At 43.3% G+C, this 11186-nt stretch overlaps 1 protein-coding gene across 3 annotated transcripts in view; it reads left to right on the forward strand.

Annotated features, from left to right (window-relative positions):
* LOC309542698 (kelch domain-containing protein 3-like) overlaps window positions 1–10778 on the forward strand; it is a 66960-nt gene extending 56182 nt beyond the window's left edge. For 2 of the 3 annotated variants that reach the window (XM_082241604.1, XM_082241605.1), the window contains exons 18-19: window positions 3031–3135; window positions 10489–10778. In XM_082241604.1, coding sequence (XP_082097730.1) covers window positions 3031–3135; window positions 10489–10593 — 210 coding nt within the window. In that variant the 3' untranslated portion in view covers window positions 10594–10778. The remainder of the gene's footprint in view (window positions 1–3030; window positions 3136–10488) is intronic. The other variant, XM_082241606.1, reaches the window with a different exon arrangement.
* Window positions 10779–11186: the final 408 nt, after the last annotated feature.

Raw genomic sequence — 11186 nt, forward strand, 5'->3', positions numbered from 1 at the left:
GTTAGCCGCTTTGAGACTCCTGAAGGGGAGTGAAAGGCAGGATATCAAATCCAAACTCTTCTCTTCTTCTTCTAAATGGTCAAAACAGGTTGAAGCAAGAGGAAATCCAGTGATGACCATAGTAAACTTTTAGGATGGCTGGTATTGCTTAATGGGGTACATTTGACATGGAGAACATGGTTAGCAACCATCAACACATGACCTGCTCTGGAGAGATGTTTGAGGGTTGAGTCCCGCTAATTGTGATTTGTGGGAGCGGGTGGCGCTGTGGTCTAAACCACAGAGTCTCTTGGGCGTGCCGATTGGAAGGTCGGCGGGTTGAATCCCCACGACGGAGTGAGCTCCCATTGCTCTGTCCCAGCTCCTGCCGACCTAGCAGGTTCGAAAGCACACCAGTGCAAGTAGATAAATAGGTACCACTGTAGTGGGAAGGAAAACAGCATTTCCAGGTGTTCTGGCACTCGTCATGGTGTCCCGTTGTGCCACAAACGGTTTAGTCATGCTGGCCACGACTCGGAAAGCTGTCTGTGGGCAAACGCCAGCTCCCTCAGCCTGAAAGTGAGATGAGCGCCACAACCCCAGAGTTGCCTTTGACTGGACTTAACCATCCAGGCATCCTTTACCTTTTACCTTAATTGTGATTTAATGGGACCTTGTCGCTTGGTTTGATGCAGTGACACTTCTGTTGCTAGATCGTTTTGAAATACTGTCCGCTTGCTCGGTTTTTGTTGTTGTCACCTACGGAAAGATAATATTTAAAATGGTTGGAAGAATTCTAGGCCAGGGATGGGTGGACTTTTGGTTTGTGGGAAATTTTTAAACTCCAACCCCAAGATCCACCAATCTGGGTGGAAAAAGATTTCCATTGAGAATTAAAGAATTCTGAATCCATAAATATATCCTAGTATCAGAACTGAATTGGCGCTCACAGCCCCCCTGCAAAGAAACCCACTCACTGTTATCCCAAACTCCCTTCATTTCAGGCATATAATTTAGGGTTTAGTGGAGGGTGGGGGATTTTCTTGCTGAGGGTGGGGGATTTTCGTCACTGAGATCTGGTTAGAACATTAGAACAACTTTCCCTCCCCAGCAGGGGCAACACTTTTCTTAACATAGCGCAAGAGTTGAATCCGATGGGTGGAGACCCCATTGGCAAGGCCCAGTGTTAATCTATCACAGGGCAGTCCAACCTGTGGGTCATCTGTGGGCTACAAGCTAGGCATTCAAGAGAAAGCATCAAACATGAAGCATGAGTATATATTTTTGTGCCTTTTTGTGGTATTGATATTTTGATGAATTTTTTTCAGTTACAGTGGTACCTCAGGTTACATACGCTTCAGGTTACAGACTCTGCTAACCCAGAAATAGTACCTCAGGTTAAGAACTTTGCTTCAGGATGAGAACAGAAATCATGTGGCGGTGATGTGGCAGCAGTGGGAGGCCCCATTAGCTAAAGTGGTACCTCACGTTAGGAACAGTTTCAGGTTAAGAACAGACCTCCGGAACGAATTAAGTACTTAACCCAAGGTACCACTGTATAAAGAAATACAGTCAAACTTTGGTGGTCAAACGTAATCCATTCCGGAAGACCGTTTGGCTTCCAAAACATTCGACAACCGAGGCGCAGCTTCCGATGGGTTGCAAGAGCTTCTTGCACTCACGTGGAAGCCGTGTTGGGCGTTCGGGTTCCGAAAACCGGAGCATTTACTTCCGGGTTTTCGGCATTCAGGAGCCGAAACGTTCGAAAACAGAGCCATTCGAGAGCCGACGTTTGACTGCAAAGTGATACAAAGAAAAAAGAGGAAGAGTAAAATAAAAAGGCACAAAAATGTGTGTGTAGAGAAAAAAATAATATATGAATATATAAAAAATGCCCTACTCTTTTATAGATTTGATATTATTATCTCAATTCTTTTATAGATTTGATATTATTATATATATGTATATAAATATTAACAGCCTACTATATTTTGTATAAACTCATTCCAAATACTGTCATATTTATCCAAGCAAAATCTATGTCTGTAAGCAGTCCGTTCATAAGTTGTGAGTGTTATCATATTGTCGATCCATGAATTAAAGGGGATCATATCTTTATTCTTCCAGTTCATCAGTGAGTCTCATGGCTGCCACTGAAGCACGGAGAATCCATCTTTGTTGTCCCCTTGTTATCTTCCAATGTTATGCATTGTTAATGAAAGCGCACACATCTGTTTGTGTATTACGTTTGTTTCAAATTAAATATACTACATCTATTGTGTATTTAATTATACATATTAATTGTGCACCTAAAACGATATTAAATAGTATTGAATATATTGCAAACACTTTGAATTATTCCTTCCAGTAGCACCTTAGAAGAAGTGTGCATGCACACGGAAGCTCATACCAGTAACAAACTTACCGTATTTTTTGATCTATAAGACTCACTTTTTCCCTCCTAAAAAGTAAGGGGGGATGTGTGTGCGTCTTATGGAGCAAATGTAGGCTGCGCAGCTATCCCAGAAGCCAGAACACCAAGAGGGATTGCTGCTTTCGCTGCGCAGCGATCCCTCTTGCTGTTCTGGCTTCTGAGATTCAGAATTTTTTTTTCTTGTTTTCCTCCTTCAAAAACTAGGTGCGTCTTGTGGTCTGGTGCGTCTTATAGAGTGAAAAATACAGTGGTTGGTCTCTAAGGTGCTATTGGAAGGGGAAAAAATTTCCCCCGACTACGGCAGACCAACACGGCTACCTACCTGTAACTTTAAATTATGGGAATTTAATTCAGTGTGTGGGTTCTGTGTCAAAGTTCTCTTGCGGCCCACTTCATACTGAAAGTCGGGCCACCCTGATTTATCAGATACTTTTTGGTCCTGTTCTGCTACTTCTGCTTTCACTCCTGGCTGTGCAATGAAAATAGCTTGTGGAGCTGTGCCAGCTCTTCCACTGTTATGTTGGATCTCATCCTATAACTTTAAATGTGTGACTGAAAAACACTTAAAACCTTTACGAGTGTGGATTTTATTTTATTTGCAAAAAAAACCAAACCAGGAGCTCCAAGAGATGCTGGAGAAGCACAAAGCTCAGAATGAAGCGTGGCTCCAAGCCAGAGCCGAAGAGAATGACAAAGAAAGAAAAGAGCTCTGCAAATTGAGGGTAAATATTACAAGTTAGGGCTTCTCCTAATGCCCTGTCCCTAAGGCTTGCTTTCCATGCTATTCGCGGAACATTTACTTAGAACTGCACACTGCTGTTGCGCGCCGAGGTCCTCAAGACACCCCCCCCCAAAGAAAAACACAATTGACAATTTTTGTTTAAGGTTTTTGGCATAATTTTGGCCACAACTTTATTCAAATTACAGCAATGTGAGTGGTTGCTTAGGCATTGGTAGCACTAACTGACCCCGCACGGGGGCAGCTCTGACATTCGCACCCCCCCCCCCGAAGTCAGCACCTGGGGAGAGAGACGGGACTGGGAATCAAGCCTCACCTCTCCCAGAATGCTCCCAGGGGCTTGCGTGGCCCTAGCCCCTTGCCAGGGGGGGTTTGGACAAAAGCATGGGGCTGTGGCGTAGCGTGGGGGGTGCAGGGGGGCGGACCGCACCGGGCGCAACATCTGGGGTTAGGGTTAGGGGGCGCAAATCCACGGGTTAGGGGGCGCAAATTACTTGCCTTGCCCCGGGTGCTGACAACCCACGCTACGCCACTGGCATGGGGAGCCCCTGGGTTCCTTTAACGGAAAACCCTTGCAGCAGCAGCAGCATTTTGGAGGGGCAGGCACAGCCGAATCCATACCCCTCCACCAACCAATTCCCAGACCAATGCCTAACCGCAAACCTTACAAGTTGTGATGATTTGCTACACAGTAGGCAAAAAAACAAGCGGCACACACTAATCAGCCAAATGGACAAAATTCCTACCGGGCCCCTGCCCCAAAGCAGACGACCCCATGACAGGCATAGCAAGGTCAAGCAAACAGCCTAAAATTAGGGAAGGGAGGGCAGGTGATCCGAAGCACACAGGGAAAAGAGGAAGTTCGTTACTGCGTGCATTGTATTTAACAAATAGGGCTGTCAATCAATAAATGGCAACATATAAATCTCCCCAGTAACAGCCCGCCCCTGCTTAAAGGATGGCCAAACTCTTTTGCCCAGCAACAGTGAGGTGTCTTGTCAGCCCCAACCGCAACCTGTGCTCTCCATGAGGGAGAACACGCTTTGCAAGAACTGTACTTCCAGCATTGAGGGGGTCCATCTTTAGTTCTGCCAGCCCTAAAACTTGTTAGTTAATCTGTTTCATGCCTTATATTTAAGGCAGTCTTGTAGCACTTTAACAAGCATGGCTTCCCTCAAATAACACTGGGAAACAAAAAATTTGTTGCATTGACACTTGCAACTGGAATTGGGAGTTCCTCAGAGTGCGGCATAGGTCTAATTGCTGAAGGAATACTGGGATAGGCGACAGAATGTCGGTTTTTCTTGCCGATACCCTTCGTATTGACCAGACAAAAATAGCATAACAAAAGGCATCAGGCTTGTTTACACATTTTTGTCAACTTGAAGAAGCCATGGTCTGGTCTGAAAAATACAAATATTTAGGTCACAAAACTATAAAAATAAAGAAAAATTAAGTTTGCAAAACAATAATTACGGTACCTTGTGGGTAGGGTAGATCAACGTGTCAGTGTTCACTTATCCCCATTGTAAATATGACATATCAGCAAAAATCGAAAATTGAAAGATAACTGTAGCATGTACACGAAAATCGATTTCAGATTTGAAATCAGCATTGAAAGAACATACACCGTAAGAACAGTTGAAAAATTTCACGCAACAGAAAATGGGGGGAAAAAATGTTCCCCAATGTAATCTTGGGAACTGTCAATGGTGATGGGAGTTGTCAGGAGAAACCTTATCCCCCCACAGAGCTCAGGGTTGCTCAGTTCCTGTTCACTGGTTTTCCACAGGCTTTTGGTTGGCCAGTGTGAGAGCAGGATTCTGGACTAGATGGGCCATTGGCCTGATCCAACATGCTCTTCTTATGTTCTTATGCTATCTGGGTGTTTTCTCATGGTACTAAATTTCCAGTCTTGGCCACACTGCAAGTTTCCGATGCAAGTTTGCCCTTATATGGAGTTAGCTCACTTGCCGTGTGCCTGGTGAAAGGACCAAAAGTTACCGTATGTTTTTCACAAAGACAGTATTCCAAGATTAAAAGATCAGCAGCAAGCTCTCTTTGACTGCAGAAGTAGAAATAGTACAGTTTAACGGATGGGCCTCATTTCCCTTTGCCTTTACACAAGGAAGTGACCCAAACAGAAATGCGGAGATGACTCACATATTGCTTGTTCTGACTCACAGCATTAAATTGTTTTCGGAGAGTGTAATTTGCTATAGCCTGCAGTTCCTTGGTGTGTGAGTGTGTGCACAGACTTTTCTACTGTCAATGTTTCAGGGATACCATCTTGGTGGGGCCATAAACATAGTTTATTCCCATTCAGACCTATATTCATCACTGATTTTAGAGAATTCCTGTGCTGAGGGTTCGGTTTTTAAAACAAAACCATAGCTCTTGCTCTGTCTACTGTTTATATTATTTAAACAAAACAGTAAATGAAACAAGTGATTTATTTATTTTTTTGCTTTGTGCATGTAAAATATCATACCCTCCAACATTTCTCCAATGAAAATAGGAACATTCCCATTCCGCAATGATAATTTTACTATTTATATCCCGCATATCTTACTGGGTTGCCCCAGCCACTGTGGGCAGCTTCCAACATATATAAAAATATAATACAACATTGAACATTTTTAAAAACTTCCCTATACTGGATTGCCTTCAGACGCCATATCCTCCCAACATTTTTCCAATGAAAATAGGAATATCCTAAGGAAAAGTGGGACATTCTGGGATCAAATCAGAAATTGGGATGGCTTCTCTAAATCAGGAACGTCCCTGGAAAATAGGGACACTTGAAGGTTCTGAAATATGCTTTTCAGATCATTTTTGTGGATCACTTTAAACCAAGCACATAATTCTGCTCTTCAGAAAGATATGGGCCTGTTACTAAAGCAGCTTTACTTTTTATGTCATTTTAAATCTTTCTTAAAATCCATATGTATCTTGAAATGTTTAAGAGAACTCTTTGCTCACTTATTTGGAAATAAGTTATCCTGAAGTCATACAGATCAGGGTGCGCAGCTACCAATCTAAGTCGGAATCATTCCTTTGTCTTTGTTGAGAGCACATCCAAGTACGGTATGTTCCAGGCATCTTGAGAAATGGTAAAAACAACAGAACTGCTATAATTCTCCCTCCAGGACTGTGGTAACTATGGCATAAATAACCGAAATTAGATCAATTTCAGCACTTTTTTTTTGCAATACTGAGCCATAGCCTAACAACAGTCCTCTCCACAGTCCTTTTTTATCTTTTCCTAGTACAGTTGGAGTTTTTGAGAAAGTACCATGGGAACCAGTCCCAAAATGACCGTTGTGGGGACATGACATAGAAGAAAATGGCTGCCAAAAGAGCAGAAGAAGAGATGGGGTCACAAAATGGTGTGGGCATGTGCCCAATCAGTGGGGGAAAGGCTGTCGGATCTGTGGGATGGAAAACTAGCTGACCTGGCCCCAGCTGGAGCGTCTCCCTTCTCAGTCTTGCTGTTGCGGAGATCCATCAGTCATCCTCCTCCGACAGGCATCCATGACTCATGCTGCTGTGCATGCAAGAGCACACATTACTCAGCAGAGTAAACGCACAACAGTCCAGGCTCGAGGCGTGGATACTATACTAAACTACGCATTTATTATACATACCGTATTTTTCACTCTATAACACGCACCCGACCATAACACGCACATAGTTTTTAGAGGAGGAAAACAAGAAAAAAATTATTCTAAACGAAACAGTGGATGTATGATTTTTGTGGTTCATGCTGTGGCCACAGACATGTGATCTGACGGTGAGTTTGGGGTAGCCCAATGCAAAAATCCTGAGGATCCATGTGGATCCATGCTTTGTAACCACGTTTTTGCACCACTGCGGCCCCAGGCAACAGCGGGTGTGTGATTTTTTTGGTGCAAGCTGTAGCCGTGGACATGCTATGTGATCTGATGGTGAATTTGGGGTGACCCAGTGCAAAAATCCTGAGGATCCATGTGGATCCGTGCTTTGTAACCACGTTTTAAGTGGGGAGAGAAGGAAAAGCACTCAAGGGACAAGGAGCACGCATGGGGTGGGTGGAGAAGGATGCTGCTAATATTGCAGAAGAGGGGTATAAGAGGATAAGGCTCCTCTCCTCTCCTGCTTTGCTCCTTTAAAGCAAGCAGGCTCTCTGTCCCTCTCTCCTCCCCACTCAGCGGCTCTTCTCCCGCTTTGCTGTTTCAAAGCGAGCCATGGAGGAGGGAAGGAAGGGGAACCATGGATCTTCTGCTCACGACTGCAGCAGATCCCCCCGCCATCCGTAGGCATTCGCTCCATAACATGCACAGACATTTCCCCTTACTTTCTAGGAGGAAAAAAGTGAGTGTTATGGTGCAAAAAATACGGTAAATCAGGACAAAGAAATACATGGCCTCTCTTTTTTAATAATTTTTTATTGGTTTTACAAAAAAATTTAAACAATACAAACAAATAAAAAGACATACAAACATGTATAATTTCATAACCTTTTTTTCATATCCCTCACTTCTCGGACTCCCCCATACCTCCCCTTCGTGCATCCCAATGTCCAAAATTATTTCAGCAACTTCTAAATAATTTTATCAAATATATGTCTTGCTAATCTTTTCTTCAACTTAATCTTATGTCACTGTAATCTCTTTTTCTTTCTCAAAACCTCGACATTTTAGCAAGAAATACATGGCCTCTCTCCTTGTTGTTCTTCTCAGAGAGAGAGAAAAACAAAAGCAATACAGAGCGGATGTTCCGCTCACGGGACTCCAGCAATCTGTGCTGGAATGTAAACAGACATGTAACATGTTATAATCCCACATACCTGCAGCCAGGGTGGAATGGAATTCCCAACAAAGGCATCCACATCAGCCAGTGCTGCACTTGCTCTCAGAGAGAATCTCTTCAGACTGATGCTTTGCAGAGGACCATTTTTCCACGTGTCTGCCTTTCTGACATTTCCATGTAGAGGAAACTATAGACTCAAGGTTGGAAGAACTTAAGAAGCCATGCATTCTAACCATCGCCTCCCAAGAAGGATTGTCTCCACACTTTAATGTTTCTGGGCACAATTCAAAGTGTTGGTGATGACCTTTAAAGCCCTAAACGGCCTTGGTCCAGTAGACCTGAAAGAGCATCTCCACCCCCATTGTCCAGCCCAGTCACTGATGTCCAGCACTGAGGGCCTTCTGATGGTTCCCTCACTGCAAGAAGTGAGGTTACAGGGAACAAGGCACCTTCTTGGTAGTGGCGCCCGCCCTGTGGAACATCCTCCCACCAGATGTCAAGGAAATAAACAACTATCCGACTTTTAGAAGACATCTGAAGGCAGCCCTGTTTAGGCAAGCTTTTAACATTTGATGAATTATTGTATTTTAATATTTTGCTGGAAGCTGCCCAGAGTGGCCAGGGAAACCTAGTCAGATGGGTGGGGTATAAATAATAAATTATTATAATCTTATTATTATTAACTCATGTAACCCATGCTGCGGTACACCAGCACTGCAAACAAGGTGCACCTCTGCAAGATCATCTGGATTCAGGGTGCCTCTCTGCACATCACATGTCTTTGTGATGTTGAATTGAATCGCGGTTGGTGCCTCTGATGGCAGACTCACAGCTCTGTCTATGCATCTACTCAGAAGCTCTGTTGAATTCAGCTGGGCATATTCTTGTGGGTATCAGATTGCAGCTTAAAACAACTGCTCCATTGAAAGCCCACTTGAACCTGAGCTGAAAACGTTAGTTTAGGTAAAGCATAAGCCAGTTGGGTTATCTAAGGTCTCTATGAGTTTGGGTTTTTTATAATAATTTTTATTAGTTTTCAGTTACAAAAATCCAGTAATAGCCTCATTATAACAATGCCAAATAATAATACAGTTACTAATACCAATCCTTCAGATGCCAAATTATACAATTTAGTTGGCCTTCCACGTGCTAGATTTGATAGTTTGAGTCTTAACTTCATTTCTGCATTCAAAAATATTTTTAATTTCAACTACACTCCCTTATACAACAACTGCAATACTAACGACTTCTATTCATATTGACACATTAAATAATTTATAAATCTACAGGTGAAGCATTCAAACTATATCCTTGTTCTTCCTGTGCGTGGCAATTATTCTGTCCACCATGTTTCTTCCTGTCGTTGTAAAATATTATGTCAACCGTTTCCCGGTTGTTGCTGTTCTCCATCATGCCTTGGGCGGACCTAGTAACCCACTGTTGTTTCAGAAGTTCTCCATTGCTCCGTCCTGTGCCCCATTGTTTTGCAACCTTAGCAGCAGCTGCAAAAATCATACTGTCCAACTCCCAATAAATATCCTGTTTTCGCCATTTTTCTCTCAGCCTGGGAAGGAGAGTGAACTGTTGAGCTTCAAATACAGTCGTACCTTGGTACTCAGACGTTTTGGCTACCGAACACCGCAACACCGGAAATGAGTGTTCCGGTTTGCGAATGTTCTTTGGAACCCAAGCGTCTGACAGGGCTTCCGCAGCTTCCGATTGTATTCCGATTCCAACCAGTAGCTGCGCTTTGGTTTCTGAACATTTGGGAAGTTGAACGGGCTTCCAACCGATTCCGTTCAACTTCCAAGGTACAACTAGCAACTCAGTAATGAATAAACTCTCTATGAGTTGGCCCATTGAGAAACCAACAGAACCTCATTTGGTCCACTCTGGAGTTGGATTTTGCCGTCAAGTGTTTTAATTCTTTTTGGATTCTTTCAACTCCACTTAATCCTCCAAAGCATGAATTGGGAATCTGTGATTCCCCAGATGTCACGGGACTACAAGTCCTAGCATCCCTGAACATTGCCCCCCCTCCGGCATGTACTGCAATGTACCAATGCAACTTGAAGCACAGGAGAACGGTGGGATGACCTCGCTGTGTTCTAAGCAGCTAATGTCTTCATGGCCCCCTGAGACAGAGGGTTGTATCCAACTGCGCTGTTCTGCTTGTACAGCAGGCTTCCTGTTGCCCAACATAACTTCTCTCTTCTCTTCCCTGCTGCCAATCATGCGCCTCTCAAAATCTGCGCCCAGAGACCTTGTGGAGCAGATTTGGATGATGGGGAGGGGAGAGTAACAGGAAGTCTTGCTGCATAAGCAAGTGTTACACAGTGTTAACTACGACCCAGAGACTTGTCTTTTTTAAAAACAACAACAACAACCTGTTATGTGTTTTTTGCAAGAAACATGGATAGGTTGTAAAACACATGCTCAAATTACAGCATTTTGGGGTAGGTCTAAAGGAAGATGTCCTATCTTGCAGTTCATTCCCGTGGCTGAAAAAAATAATCTAAAACCCGGTTTTCTTGTTTTGTCGCAGGAAGAGATTCTCAATGACCAGGAAAGACTGAGAGACGAACAGCAAAGCGTTTATCAGCGCAATCAGCAGCTCCTTTCTATAATGCAGCAGTTCAAAGGAATGTGAACCGTTTGCTGAATAAAGCCTGGTCACATGCTCTGGATCATAGCAGCTACACAGCACCACTTGAACAACTCAGCTCTTATGTAACAAAGATCCCGTTACCATACAAACTGAAGTTTGATCTCGATAACTTTCCATCCGGCCCCAGGATGATGGTTCAATTAAATCCCCACCCACTTTGGGAAATATTCTGAGTTTTTGATTCAGTATTTTATATGTATATATATATATCTCAGGCGCTTGTATGTGCTGACATGACATTTTAAAACGGACAAAAGGAATATAATGCTATACTCATAACTTAGGAAATTTGTTCTTGTTAAGAAAGATTAATGGATTTGCAAAGCTAGGAAACAGGCAGAGAGATTATGATCAGAAAGCCGCTTTGATTCCCTCTCCCTTTCTCAGACTTTGGAATGGGATACACTAGGAGACCATGAATTCTGCTGCAATCCTTACCTGGTAGAAGTTACTATCTGAAATGACAGTACTGAGGACTACAGAGAACATATGACTTTAGGAAAGGACTGGTGGAGGAAGGGCGAAATGTAAATTCATTTTTTCCTCCTTGTCAAAAATTTGGGCATGTTGGATCT

Source organism: Podarcis vaucheri (genome assembly GCF_965113315.1).
Source record: "Podarcis vaucheri genome assembly, chromosome: 11".
Classification (NCBI taxonomy): Eukaryota; Metazoa; Chordata; class Lepidosauria; order Squamata; family Lacertidae; genus Podarcis; species Podarcis vaucheri.